Raw genomic sequence first — 24,497 nt, forward strand, 5'->3', positions numbered from 1 at the left:
GGAGAGCACTGCTAGGCGCAGGTAATTGTAACGTAATATTATGTATTTATATGGTTTGAAACCAAAAAAAAAATTGCCCCATTTTTCCCAAGTTGAAAACCTGGTGTTAGTGATACACAGCATTATATTGACCCTATTAATATATAGAATGTTAGGTGTTGCAAAGCAAGTCAAAATGAATTAATTAGCATTTTGCATTTAGGAAGTTCAATAAAAACAAGATTTATATATATAAAGACAAGGCTATGCGTTGCGCTAATTACACGTCACATTACATTTAAACCGCAAAATAGAGGAACTAATTAGCACATGTAAATTCTTCTTCACACTTCATGTTATATTTCCCTTCTTCGAATAATATCTACTCGTTTATGAAAGATTGCAATTTCATGCTTGTTTCCCAACCTACGTGCGGAGTTGAAATTCTCAAGAAGCCTACTAGATGAAAAGAAATCTTTATTACATGGAAGATAAACACAGGAATATAATTAGACCATTGAGCCATCCATTACTTCAAATCTTTTCTTCGCACTTTCATGTGAGAATGCAGAAGCGGCTAAGGTTTAACTACTACAACTGTACTGTGATGATGCACTATTCGTTGCCTCGACCCTTTACTTCACATTTTCGTGTGATCTTGATATAGAAGAAGAACTAAAGATTTGGCTATAGCTTTCTTGAGATAATTGTATCTCAAAGGCCTTGAATTTGGCAACTTGTTGGTCACTCTCCTGACGTTTGGTTGCTAGGGTTTGGATTGGCAACTTTCCTTCAAGCATGTCAACAACAGAGGACATGGATGGCCTTAGAGTTGGAGATGGGTTAGTACATAGGAGTGCCAGCTCCAGCATTCTCGTGACTTCCTGTAAGGAGTAGCTTGAACCAAGGCTTGGATCCACTAGCTCAAGAAGGTTTCCTTGCTCTTGAAGAACATAGGCCTTCAATTACATAAAAGTATGCAAGTGTTAGAAATTTCAATCAAACCATTAATTTTATGAAGAATATTGAACATCATTAATGCTAAGCATGAGTAGAATAACTAACCCAGTCAAGAAGATAAACAAACTCCTCTTTTGGCCTGTAACTTGTGTTGCTTTTTCCACTAACAATTTCTAAAGCAACAACTCCAAAACTATAAACATCTGCTTTCTCAGTTAAGTGTCCTCGCATTGCATATTCAGGAGCTATATAACCACTAGTAAAAAATATATAACATTGATAATGAAGTGACAAAACAAAGAATGTGCAGGGGAAGTCTAAGAAGAAAAACCTATTAACATTATTACTAAACCAAATATGAGAATTACTCCTCTGGTCCTATTTATAGGGCAAAGAGAGAAGATATTTTTTGGTCCTATTTATAAGGCACTGAGAGAAATTTTTTACTTGGATGTAAAATTTTACTCTTCATTTATTATTGTGTTGACTTTGTTTACATGAGGTATAATGTATATTAAAGAGGAATAAAATTGAAAAGTTGTTAAATTTTAAATGAGAGTTAATGAGGTTTAAGATTTTTCTTGATCTGTGTAAAACATGTTAGAAGTGACTTATAAATAGGACCAGATGAGTATATTCATCCACTAAAAATATGTAGTAGAATATGTACTAACATTGTTCCTGCTATTCTTGTGCTTATATGAGTATTCTCATCTTCATCAAGCTTGGCTAATCCAAAATCTGAGATCTTGGCATTCAAATCTTTATCAAGTAAGACATTTGTTGCCTTAATATCCCTGTGCACAATTTTCAGCCTTGATTCCTCATGAAGATAAGCTAATCCTCTTGCTATTCCTACGCATATCTTCATTCTTGTAGGCCAGTCCAAATGTATCTTTTGTCCTTGACCACCTAACATTAATATCAATGGTATCCTAATCAATAGCATATTACTATCAAGTGATTCAATAAAAATTAATTAAATATTTGTAGAAGTTGTTTCAAATGAGTAAATATGTTTGAATTAAAAAAAGCCCAAAATACATCATCTAAATTTTGTCTTCTAAAAAATAAAGATATAAAGAAAAGTTGTTGACAAATAATATAAATACAATCTTACATTTTCTGTCATAGCGATGTAATACTGTAACACACACACTAAGAGCATGCATATCAGAACAATTTTTTTTTGTACTCAATCAATTTTATCTTTTCCTTATATATAATACTACATATGGCAATTTTTTATTGTGAAGAATTCAAGTTCTTACCAAAAAGAGCTCTAGCAAGACTATTGTTCTCCATGTACTCATATATCAGCAGCAATTGGTTTTCTTCAACGCAACATCCATAAAGTTTTACAAGGTTTGGGTGTTGCAAAGCAGATATCATTCCAATTTCATTAACAAATTCACGATTCCCTTGCTTTGATTTAGAGGAAAGCTGTTTCACAGCTATGACAACTCCATTTGATAGTATACCCTGTAACCAATTTACCTTTATTCTCAATTGTCATAATCTTTCTTAAGCAAAATCAATGTGTCTTAAAGAGATAATCTCTTTATAAGTGTATTCAATCGTGTAATCTTGGTTAAAGATAAATATGATACATTAAAATTACCTTGTGCACCGGTCCAAAACCTCCTTCACCAATCTTATTTTCTAGGGCAAAGTTATTAGTGGCATCTTTGATTTGTTTTAAAGAGAAATAACCTGTTTTTAAATCTAAAAGTTCTGCATCAAAAATAAAAGTTATATAAATACAAAGCAAAATACATTGAAATTAAAAGAAACTTGGAAATAATTACGTATATGCAGAAATCATTATTTATCCATTTGAATTGCATGATAGAATTCAGGCATATAAAAAATCATTTTTTCACTATATTATATCAAATTATCAATAGATATACCAGCTTTATTAATTTTGATTTTGATCTTACGTTTGTCTTTTGAACGTCTGTCACCTAGTAAGCCCATTCGTCGGAGGATGAATATTATTATTAGTATGATGAGGAACACATACGATCCAACCACAATTCCAGCAATGCCTCCCCCAGAAATCCAAGGAATATTGAAATCTACATGAGAAAAAGCAGTAATGGTTACGATTCATATCAATGTCAAAATCGTCATCACTTAGTTTAAGCTAGAAAGAGTGTAAACCAATAAATGTGATATTTGACTTACTTGGGGTGACTGAAATAGCAGATATAAGAGGTCCATATACACTGTTATTATCATTAGGAATAGAACTAGTTCCTTTTCGAGCCCAATACAAATGAATCTCCAAGGTGTTATCATTAACATCAACATTAAAGTCCTTGACAATGCCCTTACCAACGCCACCAGCTTCCCTGATAATGTTGAAATCATGCAAATATTTCCTACCCTGTCAAGATATACATACAAAAGTTTCACCTTTCAAAGCTTTTGTTAACATACATAGCGAAAACAGTTGAAAGCATGTTAAATCATTATATATGGTAATAGTCCTTGTCCTTTAAGAGTTCATCTATGAGAGAGAGGGGGAAAGCTCACCATAGATAGGGCTAGTCTTTATAATGAGAAATTCTTATATACTCTTAAAGTGTCACATCATCCATGCTCTATTCGATGAAAATGCTCCAAGTGGCCTTTCTTACCCACAAATTTCCATCATAATAGGTCATCGAGAGAGAAAAATAATCAAGAAAAATTTGTGGGATGTGAGATCCACAAGAAAGGACACTTGGAACCTTTCATTGGAGAGAGTATGAATGAGGTGACACTCTAGGAGTATGTAAGTATTTCTCATTTACAATTAGCCATTTAGCCACCCATTACAAAGATACATAAACATAGTGGTGAGCTCACTTGATAGTGAGACATGCCATAATATTTATTTCTCTTTGACTGTATGGCTGTATGGATGGAGAGTCTTATTTTCTCACTATTCATGGAATTCTCTAGTCACTAGAAAAAAATTCAAATTCAACATAGAAAGACTCACTTGGATTGAAACATCAAATATGCGCCTTCCAAGGTTATTGAAATTTTGGTCATGAGAATACATAATCTCAGCAAAATATAGCTTGACATTGTAATTTCCATTAATCATACAGAGGCCATGGTACTTGAGAGACAGAGGGGAAATGCGAGCTGTTTGGTAAAAGTCAGGACCAGTAATGTTGAGGGAAAATCTATTTTTTGCTATGTGATTATAGTATGTTGTTATTCCTGCTGTGCTGCTATAAGCCCATTTATCATCACCGGGGCAAAAGAATGAGGTATCCTGAGAATTGATATCGCCTTCATATTTATTCCCCTCATATTTAATTTCTGGTCCACCACAGTTTATGAACAATGAATGATCTGTATACGTAGGGACAATCTCATCAAAAATCATATATATAAGAGAATCCAAATTAATTAATCAAATTTATAAGATCATGATCTTCATGATCTTCTCTTGTGAGAATATATATATATATTTCTTGTCACATGACATTGATAGTTATTTCACTGTTATATTGACATTTTTTAGCTGATTTATTTGTTTTTATTGAAAATAAAATACAACTAAAAAAAAAGACAATGTCGTGGGAAACCCTCAAACAAGCAAGAAAACATTGATGCACAAAAGTTTAATTAAGCACTCACACTTTGGTTTTCTTCCACAAGGAAGCCCCCTTTTCAAGCAAGTGCATCTGCAAGATGAATAAAGGTCACAAAACATGAATCAAAAGCATTTAGAATAAGTGAAACAATACAGCCATAAGTATAATCTTACAATGTGTTTGCTGAAGATGATAGACTCGAAACCAAGTTTCTATATAACAAAGGAAAAAAAAGGCTTAGAGTTGTTGCGTGATGCGTTTAAGAACAAGAAAAGAGTTGTTTTAGGGTGGAGAGGAGCTTACAAGTTTTCGTACTGACAATTAGTCGCAGAGGTCTCCGAAAAATTGTTGTAAGATAAATCACTGCAATATAATAGAAAGTAGTGTGAAATTACACATGTAAGTTTTTTTTCCCTGTTATATATATTTTTTATTAGATAAAGTTTAGATGAGTTGGTTGGGCTCTTCTTGTTTAAATTTCGAACGCTTATTATAAGCAATTAAAGTGGGGAAGAAGTTTTTGTTAGTGTTTGAATTGAATTATTTCATTTTTTAAATAAAAAAATCTGATTTGAATTGGCATCTAGACAACTTTTTTTTATTCAAGACAAAATGATAATTGGTAAATAAAAGTTTAACAAGTTACATATAGTAAGAGCACCAACATGAAAATTGAAAAACTGAAGAAAATAAGGTAAAGTAATGGTCATACAAGTTTTAGACATCTTGAATTATCAAAGATAGTTCAGTCAAAAGTATTGTATGTAGAAAATTGTGCAGATTAAAATTTTAATGTGGGATATATATATCAAGGAAAAAATTACTACAAAGTCTAGTGACAAGTAAACAGTTGTTATTTTTTAGATTAAAACTTGTCATTACATGCTGTTTTATCATTACTGGAACTTATGTTTTTTATTTGAGACTTCAAAGCAATTCTCCTAAATTTTTTATATCAAAGTTCAAATCAAAATGATATCAGGCAAAGGGGATTAATTAAAAATGATGAGAGATATAAAGGCTAAAGATGTTTATGTCAATAAGACTTACGGGAATTACTTTCAAATGGTAATGGCATTGAACTCTATGTAGTAATGACAAATAAAATTAAAATAAAAAATATTTTACTAACAAAGAACCATAATTGTATTGCTGTTGCAATATCCAATCAGGAAATTTTCCGGTCAGGGAATTTTCAGTTAGAATCCTGCATACATAATTAATAAGGATCCATTAAAAAAGAGGAATTAAGTTCCAAAAAAAATCAAGTTATCTACATGTGTAGAATGCTCCCTTACATGTAATATAGGGCAGTCAAGTTACTTATATTGTTTGGGATTATACCGGTCAACTTGTTGAAGCTCAAATCTCTGTAATTAATACATGGGGACACAAATATTGCTTCATAAAAATAACTGAAAAATAATATTGCTAGTAATAAATAGTCCACAGTAAAAGTAAGTAGCCCTAAATTAGGAATTAGGTTGTCAATTAAACATTAAATTGGGAATATTATTTAGAGGATTTTGGATTCGTAGTATGAGGATGAAGCAACTTACACTCTATATAAGTTTTCCATTTTACCAATATAATTTGGAATGGAATCATGGATGGAGCAATTTCTCAACACCCTGAGAGAAAAACAAATTATGAAAATTCATTGAGAATATATAGCTCATTTTTGATAAACAAATTTTCACCTCACTACTAAATTCTCAACCTACAGGCGCCGCAAGGATGTCAAATTCTCCAGATTAGGAAATCTCATTATCGCTGGTCCATGCAAATCAGATATTCTCCTAAATTAAAAATTAAATAAAAAAGGATCAATAACAGGAAAATATTATTCTGTTGAAATTTATTTTCATAGCCATCAAATAGTGTTCAGATGAATTAAAAAAGACCAAGTACTTACAGTTCAGACAAATTTGTTAAGTGAGATATGATTGTAGGAATGGGGCCTTCCATGGACGTTCCCTCCAGGGACCTGTCCAAATAAAAAAAAAAAAAGTAGTGAAAACAATAATTTTGAAAGTAAAGGAAACACTTAATGTTTGGATTCATTTTAATTGCAAACTTTAAAATTATGGCATTATTTTATTTTATTTATTTACTCACTTAGCTTGGACTAACATACATAATTATATCTCGATTCAATTTTTGTTCCTTATTTTCACTCCATGAATATCTCCCACATAGATAATTTTCTCTCTCTCATCCACTGCTATTGAGAATTTAACTAGTTATTAACACCTGATTAGATTATACATTACACAACCTCCCATCCTTTTCTAGGTTATACAATATATTTTTTGGAGAATTACTTGAGGTCCCAAAAAAAATAATTACTAATAAATCCAAATGCTAGTGATCAAAATAAACCTATATATGGTCATTTTCTACTAAATCTTATCACTACATGTTGCTTAATTGTTGTTGTCTGAATTTTTAGTTATTGCATTCTTTTATTGAAGTACTATAATAATTCTGCCTTCTTTCTTTGTTTTCAACAATTTCCAACAAATTAAATAGAACAATATAATGGAATAGTGGAGTAAATGAAAATAAAAGCACTGAACTCCATTAAGCTTATTATGTTGATACATTAAGCTCATAAAGTGGTATCTTATTTAAGAGGAAAGCATTATGATAGAGAGTATATTAGACTCACATTTCTTGGAGTTGGGTCCAATTCCCAATAAAATTGGATAATTTTCCTGATATATTGGTCCCATCTAAATAACTACAAAAATATTCGAAAAGAAATTTTAGAATTTAAAAGAGATCAACTCAATATCAAAAATAAAATATAATGAAATGATTAAATCATATTATGTCACTCACATAGATTCTAGTTTTTTCAGATTACCAAAACTTTCGGGTATTGTCCCTAAGAAGTTATTTCCAGAAAGATCCCTACAAGTTCCAAATCCTTAGAAACAAATAAAACATCTAAAAGCAATACGAAAATTATCTATAACAATACTAATGTGGTAGCTAGTCACAATGCAACTAATAAGATAAAAGAAAATTATTTTCACTTGAAATAATATTCTTACAACTTGCGTAGCTGCATCAATTTTCCGAGGCTAGAAGGAAGAGTCCCTTCTAATAGATTATCTTTCAACTCTCTGCAAAAAGTAGCAAAACCATAAAATTATTACTCAATACAATAATGAGTTCTTAAAACTCAAAGTGTAATGATTTATACTTACAAATTCTCTAAAGATGTAATTTCACCAAAAGCGTCTGGAATTGAGCCACTGATTGCGTTAGCCGTAAGGCGTCTAAGACATGTGTTTAAGAGATGAATAATGCTTATGGTCAAATAATTTGAGCTTGTATATATCGATGCATGCATGAATAACATACATGAAAATAACCATATATATATATATATATATATATGTTCATTCACAACTCCATGATCACTTACAATGTAACAAGAGGGAGTCTACCAAAGCTCCTTGGGATTGATCCATTTAGATAATTGTGAGACAAATCACTGTGCCGTATATAAAAGTTACATTTTCGATCACAAATTCCCATATTTCAACTAAGCATACACACACATATATTTAAACCAATAATAGAATTAAAAAAATTTCATTACTTACAGTTCTTGCAGATAGGTAAGGAATCCAAATTCACTTGGTAAAAGTCCCGATAAGTTGAGACCCGTGGCAATGCTATCATAAAAAGAAAACACATTACTACAACTATTTACATAGAGCTAAAATAAAATAAGTTGTGTTATAATTAGCGCTAATATGTTGGCCAAAAAAAATAGCACCAATATGCATTTGAATATTAATTTTATTGCGACGCAACCAGACCTAACTTGTTCTAAATATCATAGAAATATATCTCAATATCAAATCAAGTAGTTTCTAATCAAGAAAGGAACAAAACTTTTCGACATTATTTGGAACTCATTAAACACAGCCTAATTTAGATTGGAGCTTGATTTGTACCCAAATTGAAAGGGTTATGTTGTAACCATGTACACGGATGCACTTACATCTTTGTAACATGACAAACTTTTCCATTTGAGAATTTGCAATCGCATATTACATTCCTTGTGAAGCTATCCGCTGTAATGGTCTCATTTTTGAAGCTTCCATCGACACAAGAATGTTGGGTCACATCCCAATTCAAGTTCTCTATCTTCGATGATATTGTTTTTAGAACTTTCACTGCATCAAACACAGTTCAGTTTTTTTTCAAAAAATAAAAATGAAAAATGAAAATCAAGCACCATAAAGTAAGAACCTCAACATCTATATTTTATGTTCATAGACATCTGTAATATCATAGACATTGATATTGATGAACTTGTCCAACATATATATGTGTGTGTGTGTATTTTGGCCGACAACTCATCCAACATACGGATCATGCAAAGGTGGCTCATATTCAATTTAAAACGCTAGTAATGGCTTAACCTATAAACTTGAGCCGTCTTAAGTATCTATCTATTTTTTTTTTTTTAATTCTTATCTTGATTAAGAAATGTCTTCTTATCCAGAACAGCATCAGTGATGCCAAATATGAGTGCGGAAATCAAGTTTTCCCTAATAAGCGCATCGGACACTAAATATAAAAATATTTTTTAATGAGCTAAAATACACAAAACTCCCTAAACTTTAAGTCAAATGCACATTACCTCCCTAACCTTTAAAAGCTTAAATTAAGGACTCTGATATTTCATATTTTGACTATAAACTCCCCTACCATTAAAATTGCTATTAACATTAACAGTTTTTGTCATGCCATATTTTTTATATTTTTTTATTATATACCATTTCATTTAAAAGAATATTTAGTATTTGACGTGCAATTTTATAACATGCTTAAAAAATATTTAAAATATTTATGTGAGCATGTCTTTTTAAAATAAAAAAGGTAGAAAAATCTTAAATATTTATATCAAACAGTCAAATATTATTTTTTAAATAAAATGGTATATAATAAAAAATATAAAAAAAACTTGTGACATGTTAAAAACCGTTAACTTTAAAGGTAATTTTAACAGTAGGGGAGTTGAAATTCAAAACATGAAATATCAAGATTCTTAAATTAAATTCTTAAAAGTGAGAGGTGATGTGCAGCTGACCCAAAGATAAGAGATTTTACGTATTTTAGCCTATTTAATATACAATAATATAATTAATTATTTTATTATTTTTATACCTGTGGTTTACAAGTTTTCAAATTATTAATGAAAACACAGCTTTTATATTCTTTTTATAATGATATATCTCAAAATATATAAAACCATTAAAAATAATTAATATAAATTTTCAGAAATTTTTTGGTTTATTTTATTTCAGAAAAGAAATATTGATAAACGACTATTAACACATTTTATAAATTATAAATACGAGAAGACTGCGGCGAATACAATATATAGTAGTAGTATAAGAAAATCGAAATGAATTGGGTGTTATGCAAAGAGAGAATGAGTTAAAATTAAAGTAGATTGTTTATATTTATTTCAGTTTCATGGGCGTGAGGATTAAATTAATCAGAAATTATAACAATCATATAAATTAAGCTAATAAAATATTTTGGTATTAATACATAACAAGTAACTGATAAAACATAATTTTCGATCATATTCTGTGCATGCAAAGGAGATTACTGAGCTCTATTCCTCTATCCAGGTTGCCAAAAAAATATGATTGATTACTTATATATAGTTCTTTGCATGGAATATGTTTGTCGTTAGATAACCTAACTGTGCAAACGAGAAGAGTGAATTTAATCTCAGCATTAAATTAAAGCATTGACAAATAAATGACTAAAACAAATCACTAGAGTTTTCAACCACTGGAATCTTGTTGGCCAAAAAGGAAAATAAAGAAAGAAAGAAGGAAAACGTTCGCATCAATTTAATTACTTAGTTCCCTCTTTTTTGGGGGCCCGGGGGACCAAGTATCGCAAGTTATGACAGTTTTTTTATCACTGCTTGTTCACGATCAAGCACCATGTTGACTCCTTTCTTTTGTGTAATTTTCTTTGAACAGTAAGAAAACAAATGGAAATGAAAGAATCGATCATAATGCTGAATAGAGTAATATAGTATATACTAAGAAGTAAGAAATACAGAAAGGGGTTGATTAAGAAACCTTCATCTTCTAGTATGAGTTGAGCATCGGATCCACAGTTTGTGAAAGCTTTCAAAGCGAAACATCCAAATAAGAAAAGATATAAAAGTTTAGAGATTGAGATCCCAAACTCCATTTATGTTGGTTGTTGCAGTTTGGAGAAAGTAACTCTGTGAGGGAGCGAAGGAAGAAGGACGAGGAAGAAGCAGTTTGCAGAATCACGCAATAGCAAAGGGCAAGAGATAGAAGAAGAAGCTAAGGATGTTGCAGTAGAAATAGTGGCAAGAAGAAAAGAAAAGCAAGTCAAGATTTCTACAAGTTTTCTACTTTTTTGTAAAGTAATAAAAGCGCTTATCTTGTGTCAAGAAGAGGTAATAAAGCTGTTGATTTTTTGGTAGGATGTACCACAATGAGTGGCTACCTATGCCCCGTCCTCTCTAAGCGTGTTTTCAGCTTATGACGTGACCAAAGGAAGGGAATCCAAGGGTAGTGCACGTACTTGTAAGGCTCTAAGGGAAGGCATTGGCTGACGTGGTCCGTGTTTCTAGTTGGGTTCTAATTGTTTTTATTTTGTTTGTATGTTTTATTTTCAGAATTTTGTGTGTTAAGTTGTAGCTTAGGTTTTTTGGGAATTTATTTTGACCTTTGGCTATTGGTGTTTGTATTATTTTTTTATATTAGTAAAATTGATTTTTTTGGCCAAAAAACTAAAAATAAAAAGCGTTGAACAGCTGCAAGCCTTTTCATAGGTAATGTGATTTTCAGCATTATAATAATTGGATCTGTTAGATTGATGAATCACTGGTTAATGGCTCAATGTGATAAGATTATCATCAAATTTGCTGTTATTAAATTAAGATATTCTTAGTTTTATATATTAAAATAATATAAACAAAAGCATAGCTTTGGCTATTAATTTTATGCAAAGTTTTAATTTGGTTTATTAATTTTATAAAGTTTTTTTTTTCAATCCTCCAATCGTCACATTATTTTGTTATTTTAAAAAGGTAAAAATGTACATTTGGTCATATAATCTTATAGAAGTTTCGAATTCGTTCGTTAATTTTATAAATCGTCTTTTTAGTCTTCTAATTAATCCTAACACGTTGATTGCACATAATTATTTTTTTAATCAATCATTATTATTTTAAGTAGTTAAATTTAATATGTGAGTGTTTATGAATGTTCATGTTTTTATTAACATTTAAAATTATAATATCAATATTTTTTTTCATTTTAAGAATTGATTGAAAAGACAATTTTTTAAACTAAATTATTAAAATAGAATTTTCCGTAAAATTAAAGAAAAAAGATATACTTTTGAGAAAATTGCAAATAAAGACCCTGAATATGTAAAATTACGATTTAGAACTTTTAATTTGAAAAATAGCAAATAAGAACTCGATCTCATGTTTGCAAATATGAAATCATAATGAAATATCTGAAATACCCCTCAATCAATGACAAGTTGACTATAATAAATGACAAGTTCACTTTAGCGAATGACAACTTCAATAGACCAAATCACAACTTGGCTGAGAGTATGTCAAATGACGAGTTAACCATGGAAAATGACAAATTTACTTTAACAAATGAGGATTTAATAGACCAAATCACAATTTGGTTGAGGGATATTTTAGGTATTTTACGCACATTCCAGAGAGATTTAAAAAAAGTAAAAAGAAAAAGGAAAAAAGAAAACAGATTATGGCAAGGAATGATATTATCAACCGGAAAAGATAAAGTTAATGAGAAATCAAGAGCAAGTGTCAAAACTCATTATCGAAAAATTATTGCTTTCCAAAAGCACTTTGTGTGGGTAGAAACAAGGATAGTGACACTCTAAATTTAAAATTTTTTATTTGTAATTTTTGATAATAATAAATTTATTTTTTAAAATCATAGTTATAAAATTATTTTGTAAAAGTTAAGGTGAATCTACTACTTCAAGTATTTTTTTTTATGTGTTCAACAGACATAAAAAAAAATATTTTAATGCACACTTATTTAACAAATTTTTTTAGGAGTAAAGGGCAGGGTTAAAATTTGTCCCTAAATAGATATTTTAAAAATGCAAACGCTTCTTAAAAAAAACCAATACATTCAAAGTAAAATTGCACTACCAAATATTTTAATATGTCAAAAGGTTAAAAGCACATGAAAGCTGGATCAATCATAAAATATTTTAGGATACTTGATGTACGTGAAAAAATATTTTATGATGTTGAATGCATCTTGATCCTTCTTTTTATTTAGATTTCTTATTTATCAAAAGTAAAAATTAAGTTTTCAAAAAATCTAAAAAAATGAAATAACTTAAAATGTGAAGTTGTCCAAATTTAATTTCAATAATCTCACATTCATGACAAACAGCGGATGCTCATTGATCACAACTCATGCCGGGAAATGGCTTTGTCATCTTTGTTGCCTTTATAATTTACTTTTCCAATGGCTTTGTCTTCCTTTGCTAGTTGGTTAAAATATGAAAGTGGCAAGAAATTATTAAAAAATTACAATGATTACTTTAGTGAATTTAAATTAAAATGTAAAATAATATAAAGCCACATATGGACCTTTCTTTTTTCTTTTTTTTTTGCCTTGACATATGGACCTTTCAAGATATTAAAAAGGAAAAAAAGACAGAAAAATGACAATTTAATTTCAAAATGACAGAAACGTCTGCCAATTTGGAAATCCCGTTTTGGTCACATGAGACCAAATTGGGATTATCTTGTTAAATGAAAAGACGAAACTGCCCTCACCATAAACAAAACGTGGGCATCACATTAAGCTGCATTCCAGACAAAGATAGGTGGGAAGGAAAAGAGAGAAACGTGCACAACGGAGGCTGCTCGAGGGTGATGAGAAGGTGGTGGTCCGAAAGGGTAAGTGTTTTTTTGAAATCATATGACTCTTTCATCCTAGTAGCATCACTGTGGCAGTGCTTTTTTTGGTTTTTGGTGGTCTTGTGTTCCACATAAGTCGTCGAGGGTTCAGGGGAGGTAACGTGCAACATTACGTAATTAAGTACTGTCATCAAGGATCTGGTTTTAGGGAAATGTCTTTACTGAAGTTGTTATTTCTTTTAATTGTGTTGTTAACTATGACAGGAGCTGCAAGACGAGTCTACTTATTATTCATGTTTGATATTCTTGACTTATATGTTATGTTTTAAGTATGATCTTCGTATAAGCTGAGTTTTAAAAATTAGCATTAATGATCATTTCCTTTTATGATAGTTGTTAAAACTTATATTTGAGTTGTTAAAAACTTATTTTGGAGTTGTTATCTGGTTTACTGAAGTTGTAATGTGGTGGGTTTATTCATTATTGGAAATGTTGATCCATAGACTGAAGTTGTACAACACTTAACCGAAGTTGTGAAATGGTTTTTTTTTTCTTATCTTGAAAATGCTGTTGTGAATAAACATACTAAAGTGGTAAATATATATAAAACTGTTGTAAATCCATACACTGGATTGTAAGATTCTCCCCAGATGTTTAAGCAGGCCGTCCAACCAAGGTGTAAGGAGGTAAGAAACCAAGTGGTTAATGAGTATACCTAAGTTGTTAAAATATTATACTGAAGTTGTTAAACGCTTAATAGATGTTGTGAAAGGGGTATATTTTTTCTATCTTGAAAATACTGTTGTAAATACCGATACTGAAGTTGTAAACATATATAAAGATGTTGTTAATCTATACATTGGAGTTGTAAAATTCTCCCCGAATGCTTAAAATTCTCCTCTTCTCTCTTCTTTCCCTTTGATCGACTCCCACAATGTATCCCTTCGGTCCTTCTTTTTCTTTTCTCTTCTTCCACGATGACCACAGCACCACCAACACGCTCTTCCTTCTTCTCTTCTCTCTTCTTCTATGGTGACCACAGCACCACGAACGCGCCCTTCCTTCTTCTCTTCTCTCTTCTTCCATGGCGACAACTTCCTCCTCTGCTCCCTTCTCCTATCTTTTCCGTTCTTCGCACCGTCAGTTTCAACCAAGCATTCCCAAGTTAAACCTCGCCTCTCTCCCCCACTTTTGTTTCAAATAATACAAAGGGTAGTTTCATCTTTCATTTAACAAGATAATCCCAATTTAGTCTCTGGGCAGATGTTTTTGTCATTTTGAAGTTAAACTACCATTTTCCTGTCTTTTTTCCTATTAAAAATTGAAAAAGTTGTTGGAATTGTCAAAACAAGGGTTCAATGGTCAAAGGTCTGGGCGTCTGGTCATGGTCAAATATTAACTTAAGTAAATTAACATATGTTTAATTATTAAAATGTTAACTTAAATAAGATATATTTTAAATCATAATAAAAGTACAATATAAAAACTAAGGCTTTATTTGATTTCCAATTTTCAGAACAAATTTTCGTTTTTGAAAACAAAAAAATAAAAAAATTGTTTGATGATTAATTTTCATTTAACTGTTTTGTAGTAGTAGTAATAATAATAATAATAATAATCTGTTTTTAAAAATAAAAAAGAACCATTTTTCTATGTTTTCTCCCTTTTCTTTTGTAGAGAATTGCATAATTGTGATGTAACTTGTGAATTTTTCTTAGGCTAACGTATATATTAGGTCTTTTAACTTTATGTAAGGTTTCAGTTTGGTCCTTTAACTTTAAATAGTATAACTTTGGTCTTTTAACCATAAATTATTAGTCTTAAATTATGATTTTTTATAACATTAAACTTAATATGTTAGTATTTAGTAATATTTTATTAACACTAAAATGTTCAATATCATTGGTTTTTATTAATAGCTTTTGAATTAAAAGACTAAAACTTTACTTTTTAAAATTAAAGGACCAAAACAAAACATTGTGTAAAGTTAGAAAACTAAAAGTATATTTTAGCCATTTTTCTTATAACAGTATGTTAAAAGACCAAACCGCAATCAATGAGATGAGGCTTTATTCCTGTTATACTATGTTAAAAAAACCAAAATAAAATTCACGCTTTTTTTTTTAGCATAATTATTTTTTATTTTGGTCTTTTAACATAATTTTCCCAAGAATTAATGGGGCAAAAAAATGTTTGGGACGCTTGGAAGATTATTATTGTATCTCAATATATTGTCTTTGATTTTAGGAAAAACTAATCGGCACTCCTTATAGTTTTATCTGATTTTGAATCAAGTCCTTTTAGTTTTTTTATTCTTTTTATGAAATCCTTATAATTCATTACATTGAATGAGTAAGTCCTTCTGCTAAAATTACTTTCAACGCTATTAATGCTGTGTGACATCGCATTGAAAAGGTTTGCTTTCTCTTTCTTTCCAGCGCCAAGAATGATCTTTCTCTTTCTCCTTCTTCCAAGTAAAAACTTCTGCTCTCTCCATCATCAATCATGGGCCAACCATGCTGATCGATAAGGAGAAGAAAAGCTCCATCTTAAACTGTATTCACACGCACTGCTTCTATGTTGTTGGGAATTTAGGGTATAGTCGCATGAATATTGGGATTCAGGATTCCATAGTCATAATGGCCATCGGAGCTTTCGGTGGCATTCCTTTGCTTCTTTTCCGGCGATATGACTGGGTTTGCCCCGTTCTTTCTTGCTTCCATTAGAAAGCATCTCTGGGTGTGATAATATTTGAAGTCAGCTCCTTGAAGAACCATTGTTTCAAAGGCCTTATTTTGTCGCTATGCTTGAACCAGAATTAAATACCCCAGTGATAATATGACAGGCTCGTAATTAAATCAGAATTTAAAATGATGTACTATATGTTAAGCAAATTTTTTAAAATAACAAATTAAGGTGGTTTTTTTTTTGTTAAAATTTTCCAAAAAGAATATCAGCTGTATATAATGCAATTTGTCATATTGAGTAGACTTTCATTTGCAAAGTTACCATGCTTGGGACAAAATTGCCATCGCCAAAAAGGAAGCGAGGAGCAAAGCTTGGATATTATCACTTCAGAATGCAGAACTCCAATATTCATATGATTTTATCCTAAATTCCTTAATGCTAATGAAGAGGTGAATACAATTTAAGAAGGAGCCTTATCCTTGTTGGCGTGAGACTGGTGAGGTTGGCTCTTGAGGGATTGAAGAGAGAGAGCCACGAGCTTTTATTGGGAAGAAGAGAAAACAAGTCCATATGTTACTTTTTCAATGTATCAATGATGTTAGGAGTAATTTTAATGAAAGAACTTGCTCACTTAATGTAATAAACTACAAGGATTCCATAAAAAGAAAAAAAAAATTAGAGAGACTTGATTCAAAATCAGGAAAAACTATAAGGACTGTTAAATTAATTTTCCCTTAATTTTATATAAAGTTGTAGTTTGGTTTCTATGAATTTATAAAGTATTTTAGGTAAATTAATTTTCCAATTCCCTTGACCTCCTTGAATTTTGAATCAAGTTCTTATATTTTTTTTTAATTAGATCCTTCGAATTTACACCGTTGGTACCTGTTTAAAATTGTTTAATAAAAACTAACAACGTTTTTAAAAAAATTCCAATAATGAATTCCAGGAGAGTCATGCAGTAGTCTTGTGTGTTCTGATTCTGAGCAACGAAGTCATGGGGAAATCCATAATAGTAACAAGCTTATGAGATAGCAGTTTGAAAAGCCACCTTAGTGTCTTTAATTATTATACTGCTTCCAATCCTTAATATGAGAACTATTTGAAAACTGAATTTGATCCTAAATATAATATCTTAATCCACTTTATCTCATATCTTTTTTCAAAATGTTCTTATTCATTGCAAGGGGTTCTCACCAAATGATAATTCTAATCATTCACTGCATATGATTGGAAAGAATAATTTAAAGAGAGCAATGCAACAAATAATCAACTTAACTAATTTTTTTAATATCTCCAAATTAGTTATCTAATTCTTAAAAATAAAAGCATCAACGTCAAAAGCATTTTGCACTATGGTTTCATTGTTTCATTTCCAAAGATTAAAATCCTTGGCATCCAACGCGTGCGTAAGCTTTTAACATTAATGGGAGATGAGTGTGAGCGAAGGGATCAGGTGGCAAAGGATGCTGCGGAAGAGAGAGAGAGAGAGAGAGAGAGGGATAAGAACTATTTTCAGGTTCATAAAAGAATATTTCAAACCCTCACATCGTAGGGAAATTGAAAGGATTTGATAAAAGGAAACAAAGAGTAGGGACTTGATTCAAAACTCAAAAAATAGAAATTATAATGATTGAGAAATTAATTTTCTCAAGTATTTTTTTTAATCTTCTAGCCCTCACATCGTTGATCTCAAATGATAATTTTTGTGCTAATTATTATTATTTTAAAAAGATAAAAATCTCATCTGCTTTTATAAATGTTTGATTTCGTTATTTAATTTTTTAAAATATATTTTTAGTTCTTTAATTACTCCTGACATATTAATTGCAAATAATAATTTTTTATTAGTTATTGTTATTTCAAAAAATAAACATAATATGTCAGTATTTATAAATGTTTCGTTAACATTTGAAAAATTGGTTGAAAGGATAATTCATAAAATAAAATGATTAAAATAAAATTTTTTGTAAAGTTAAAAAATAAAAAATAGGATAAAACTCGTCAACCTCGTTAGATTCATTAACCCTAGTGCTATGTGCACCACTCATACAAATGGCAGAATTTTATTGGCTACTCAGATTTAATAAACTTCACCTAAGTTTTGTCTTAACAATTTTTGCTAAAGAGACAATGATATAATATATATATATATATATATATATATATATAAAACCGGAAAAGGTAAAGTTAATTAGAAATTGAGAGCAAAGTGTCCTGCAGGTACCCCAAAGTCACTATCAAAACATTATTAAAATGATGGTTACAAAATTATTTTAATTTAGACTTCATATTTATCAAAAGTAAAAAGTTTTCAAATAATCTAAAAAAAATAAAATAACGTGAAATATGACATTGATCCCACATTCATGATATACAGCATATGCTCATTAATCGTGAATCACACCAGTGATGGCTTTGTCATCTTTGCGACCTTTACTTTTCCAATGACTTTGGCGTGATCATGGCTTTGTCATCTTTGCTGCCTTTATTTTTCTAATGACTTTATCTTCTTTGTCTGGTTGATCAAAATATAAAAGTGGCAAATAAGTATTAAAAAAAAAATACTCATCTGGTTCTTAATATAAGAGCTATTTAACTAATTTGATTAAATTAAAAAAGTTAAGTAAGTTAGTTAATTGTAAGAAATATGACATGTTTTTTTTTAAAAACACCATAATCATCTTCTTTAATATCATCTTTTCCTCTTCTACTTGATTAAATTCGAAGGAAATCTATTAGGGTAATTTAGAAAAAAACTGATAAATATGATAAATAAATCTTATATTCAAGACCAAAATTAACTTAATAATTAGGTCATATATTAAGGACAGGAGAAGTACAATGATTACTTAGTAAATTTAAATTTAAATTACATAAAGCTACATATATAACATCCTAGCCATTAAAAATTGAACTAGTTGTCGTGTTGATATTGGTCAACACACTTGTTCAATGATCAAAGGTCATCTAATCATGGTTAAACTAAACTTAAGTGAATTAATACTGTCTTTGGTGTTTAATATATGAATGAAATAACTAATTTATAAATATTAAAAAAATTAGTTAAGTTATTTGTAATAAATAAGTATCGTCTTCTCTAAAATATCTTTATTAATCATGTGTATTAGAATGAAAACCACTTAGTATGAGCAATCACCATAAGGACTACTTTTAAAAAAAGAATAAATATGAGAAACAAAGTGAATTTAGTTCTCATATTTATGATCAAATTAAATGTATAACTAACTCTATTTAGGACTAGAGATAGTATATGTTTATTCGAATATTAATTCGAATAAGATGCATCTTAAATAAGAAGAAAAACTACAATATAAAAAGTATGGTCATTTTTAATTAATGTACATGCTACTTCTTGTTATGTATAAGGAAAAGTTGCTTTATTAATATCAAATTTAGACTTGTTATTTCTCAATTAAGACTTATCATCCCCAGATAAATTGTTGTCACGGGTTGGAGTTACAGTAAAAAAGTCAACTTATATTTTTGTTTGTATTATAAGGTTAAGAAATTTTTTATGACCTAATGGTCATCTTCTTTTTTGTTGGCCCAAATGGATAAAGGGTAATGGAATCAAATCCTACCCCCACTACTTTCTTGCAATATTCTCTCATACAAAAAAAAAATTGTGACAAAAAAACTTCATCGACAGCCACCACACCAGCAGCCGGTGGCCGACCACTGGTGAGGGGCTAAGCTTTAAAAAAAAAAAGACAAAGGGTATTTTTATCATTTTACTAAATTTCAGAATTTCAATTTGGGAAGGATTTTCCTCTCTGTCATTACATTTTTTTAGCTTCTCAAATTAAAATATCATATATTCCACCTTTTTTATCTATCAATTTTCCTAGAATCTTATGTAAAATTAAAGAAAAAAGATATACTTAAAAGCAGATGACGATAATGATATTATTAACCAGAAAAGATGAGGTTAATGAAAAATTGAGAGCCAAGTGTCAACAGGGAGTACGCCAAACTCACCATCAACAATCTTTGCTTTCCAAGAGGGGTTTGCAAAAATCTTTGCTTTCCAAGAGGGGTTTGCGTTGATAACAACGAGGATGGAAACACCTAAATTTAAAATTTTTTAATTTGTAATTTGTGATAATAATAAATTTATTTTTTAAAATGATAGTTATAAAATTATTTTTAGGGTTAAGGTTGATATATTACATGTGTCCAACAGGCTAAAAACTAAAATATACTTTAAAGTGGTTGATGCACATTCATTTAATGAATTTTTTGAGGACTTAATAAAAAAAATTAAAAATGCTCCTAAAAAGATATTTTAAGAATATAATTGATTCTGAAAAAATCAATACGTTAGGGGCGAAATTGTGCCATCAAATATTTTAGTATGCTAAAAGGCTAAAAACATGTAAAGTTGGATGACTTACAAAATACTTTAGGATACTCTATACATTTAAAAAGATATCTCAAAATACTGAATGGACATTAACCCTTATTTTTATTTAGATTTCATATTTATCAAAAGTAAAAATTAAGTTTTCAAAAAAATCTGAAAAAATGAAATAACGTGAAATATGAAGTTGTCCAAATTTAATTTAAATAACCCCACATTCATGATGAAATAATATGAAGCCGCATATGTAACTTTCAAGATATTAAAAATTGAACAAGTTGGATAGGGCAAAACAATGGCTCAAGAATCAAGGCCAAGGTTTGGTCATAGTTAAAATGGACTTAAGTAATTTAACATATGTTTAATTATTCAAATATTAACTTAAATAAGATATATTTTAAATCATATTCAAAAGTACAATATAAAAACTAAGGCTTTATTTGATTTCCTATTTTCAAAACAATTTTTCGTTTATAATTAATTTTCATTTAAGTGTTTTGTAAAAGTAATAATAATCTGTTTTTAAAAATAAAAAATAAGAACAATTTTTTCCATGGAATTGTGATGGAACTTGTAAATTTTTCTTATAAGGTTATGTTAAAAGACCAAATCGAAATCAATGGATAAGGTTTTATTGCTGTTATAATATGTTAAAAACCCAAAATAAAATTCACGGTTTCCTTTAGCATAATTTACTTTTGATTTTGGTCTTTTAACATAATCTTCCCAAGCATTAATCATATATAAATTATTAATGGTACAAATTATCGTGCAAACTCTAAATAATTGAAACATGCTTCTAGATTCTATTTTTCTAAAAATATTTTATGATATTAATTAATCCTATACATTTTTTTAAGAAATAATCATTAATGATAAAAAGGGTTAAAACTCATACTCTTTTAAGTTACATGCTTCTTTCTTGTTATCATAAGTTCTTTTATACTTAAAATGCTATATCATTTTTAGGGGGGAAAAAGTTATCCGTCTTGTGATATTTTAATGATCATTACTCTTTATGAGTCTGAGTTATTTTACGCCGTCATTTCATACATTACACTTCACAGATTGATTAAAATGAGCAAAGAATACAATTGGAAAAAAAATCATATTCCGGCAAAAATGGACAAAAATATATGTATAGATAAAGCACAGTGCGAAAATGAAATTAACTGTCAGCAAAATATTTAAAAAAATTATTCTTTTGTCCTTTCAAATTTTAACATAGTTATGACTTAGTTTTTTAAACTTTCAACTCATTAAAACTTAGTTTCATTTGACAAATTAATTAATTTTTATCATACATAACCCATCCTTCGTGGGAAAAGAAGTTTTTGGCACTGCTAAAAAACAAGCTGACGTTGTAACCAAAAAAAAAAAAAAACAAGCTGACGTGTTTGTTTTGCTTGCAGGCCCTGAGCTTGAGCTGGCTCATGATGAACAACACTATGTTCTTAAATGAGCTTGTCATTTTGTTCAGAGCTACGCGCAATAATTTCAACTTTAATAAAGAAAAAGGTCGTAGCTACGGACTAGTCGACGAGATTTGTTTCTTTTTGTAATTACTTTTCTTACACGGAGAGTTGTTTACACTGAACAGTGTTCTGTACATATTTTTTATTAATGAAACTTCTGTCTTATTCCCAAAAACAAAAAAAAAGCTGATGTGACTTCTCAGGAAGCGGGACATGACTGGGAATATAATCACTACCTCGTGTTCTTATAAAGATTAGTTAACTAATTTAATTAAAAAAATTAGTTAAATTAATTATTTATAATAAAAAGATATTATCTTTTTTAAAATATCTTTATTAATTAAGTATTTTGACTAGAATTACTATTATTATAAAAACTATATTAAAAAAATAGATGAGTACGTGAGACAAAATATATTACAATCTTATATTTAAAATCAAAATAAAAGACAAATAAACTCTTATATTAAGAATTCTGCATCAGCTACGTGGCTGAAGATAATAAAGGGTATGTGATAAAGACAAATTTTATATATTTTATCCCACATTAATCTAGGATTTAAATGATATTCTGGGCTTAAAGGTTTTTTTATGTATTATTGGATTAATGGATTGACTTTAGGATTTTTCATAAAAATTGGGTTTTTGGATTGAAAAAATAAATATTTTGTGATTTTTTATTTTTTGCTCGGAATTAATATTCTTTATTTTTTTTGGAAACAAGTCTCATATTTTTAGAAAAATTGATCTTTGGAAAGTTGTGCAATTTTTTGTCTTATTTTTGTGTATACCTAATATTTAATTTTGATGTAAATTATATTATATTGGGATAAAATCTATATTAATATATGCACTTAAATTCTTGTTAGTTAAGGAAAAGCATATAAGAAATCTAATAGTGCAAGATTACTTTTTTGGGATTCAAGCACAATCCAACGACTAATATAAAGTGGATCAATTAATTATTTGAGCTTAAACTTTTGATCCAAATTTTTTTTCCTCCCATTAAAATATTTCCTTCATTCCATAGTCACCATTGGCGTAAAATCTCTCCCTTCATCACCGTTCCTCTAGTCTCACGCAGCTTCATCCATCAATCTCTTCCTTTTTGCCTCTATTGTATCTGAAGAGGCAATGGCTTTCTTTAAAAAAAAAAAAAAAAGAAATTAAAGAGGGGTATTTTGATAATTTGGCCATGATTTCATAATAGCAATTTGAGACCCGATCCTTGTGAACAATTTCACTTATTCAGGTGATCTATCCGTTATTTTGCATATTGGAGGATCTTTATTTGTTATTTTTCCTTTTTTTAAGGAAAAATTAAAATGATAAATAAAAAAATTAACTAGAGAGAAAAAAAAAAGTGAGAGGTTTCTTTTCAGATACAATAGAGGAAACAACTTAATGTTTTTATAAAGTTAACTTTCATAACCTAAATCAATTAATTAGACCAAAAGAAAGTGATAAGAGAATGACATTAATAAGTTTAATTATCTACTTGAAACAAAGGGAACCTTCAATTTAAAAAACCTTTAACTATTAGAAAACTCGTAATGATGTAAATTTGGTTAATCAAACTCATTAAAGACAATGACAAATAATTTAAATTAATTGTGAAAATTATGCTTAAAATTATCCAATCAAACAATTAGATAATTTACCAACTCAATTAAACAATCAAGAGGCCAAAGAACCCAAATTTGTAATTCTTTTCTTTTTTAGGTCAAAAATTTGTAACGCAAATCACATTGATAATTAAATTTATAATGAAAACTCAATTATAAATTCAATTAACAATACAAAGGTTCATAAACATAAATTCTAACAAGTATCTCAGCACAAATAAAATTCACATATCAATCCAAACATCAATTCAAATATAAACCACATTATGTTAATTGATTTTTATTCTAATTTAAATTTACAAAAATAAGTCGAAATAAAAATTAATTTTACCACAACTAATCTAAACGCAATGATGATGCTTGTGTTACTAAAGCACTTAATTAGAATAGGTCCCAATTAATTTGTAGTTTACGATCAACTTAGGTCTTTACTTCCAAGGAGCAAGTTATAAGTTTCATTAGATAAAAATATAAGTGATGAAAAATGCAATAACATGGACCTAAAATAAAATACAAAATTCTAATTCTAAATACAAGATGCAAATATCCTAAAATTTCTATAAAAATTAAATTAAACTAAATGAATGCAAATACAATTTTTTTGGGGGAATTTTTTAGGAAAAATGACAAATAAAGACCCTCCAATATGCAAAATGACGGATAGGTCACCCGAATAAGTGAAATTTCTCACAAGGATCAGGTCTCAAATTGCCATTATGAAATCATGGCCAAATTACCAAAATACCCCTCTTTAATTTTTTTTTTAAAAGAAAGCCACTGCTTCTCCGTAATCCGGCCGCCGGCGCCGGAGCTTCAGCGGCCGGACGCCAG

At 29.4% G+C, this 24,497-nt stretch overlaps 1 protein-coding gene across 8 annotated transcripts; it reads right to left on the reverse strand.

Moving 5' to 3' along the window:
• Positions 1-349: 349 nt before the first annotated feature.
• LOC114714820 (probable LRR receptor-like serine/threonine-protein kinase At1g53430) lies at positions 350-10,931 on the reverse strand. 8 transcript variants are annotated; one of them, XM_028899591.1, is made up of 24 exons: positions 10,670-10,931; positions 8,560-8,734; positions 8,156-8,227; positions 7,975-8,043; positions 7,754-7,825; positions 7,598-7,669; positions 7,383-7,454; positions 7,210-7,281; positions 6,454-6,525; positions 6,263-6,337; positions 6,098-6,169; positions 5,837-5,908; positions 5,671-5,745; positions 4,842-4,901; positions 4,712-4,750; positions 4,582-4,628; positions 3,932-4,293; positions 3,130-3,331; positions 2,883-3,020; positions 2,561-2,673; positions 2,211-2,421; positions 1,614-1,851; positions 1,045-1,195; positions 350-938 (listed from the first exon to the last, which is right to left on the reverse strand). In XM_028899591.1, exons 1-24 carry the CDS (start codon positions 10,782-10,784, stop codon positions 615-617), a joined length of 2,970 nt encoding a protein of 989 aa, XP_028755424.1. In that variant the 5' UTR covers positions 10,785-10,931; the 3' UTR covers positions 350-614. The 8 variants fall into 8 exon arrangements, with proteins under 8 accessions (XP_028755424.1, XP_028755425.1, XP_028755426.1 ...); XM_028899592.1 differs by lacking the exon at positions 7,975-8,043; XM_028899593.1 differs by lacking the exon at positions 7,383-7,454.
• Between the last annotated feature and the right edge of the window lie 13,566 nt (positions 10,932-24,497).

Source organism: Neltuma alba, unplaced genomic scaffold, assembly GCF_004799145.2.
Source record: "Neltuma alba isolate B1F8T4 unplaced genomic scaffold, ASM479914v2 tig00011543_pilon, whole genome shotgun sequence".
Lineage (NCBI taxonomy): Eukaryota > Viridiplantae > Streptophyta > Magnoliopsida > Fabales > Fabaceae > Neltuma > Neltuma alba.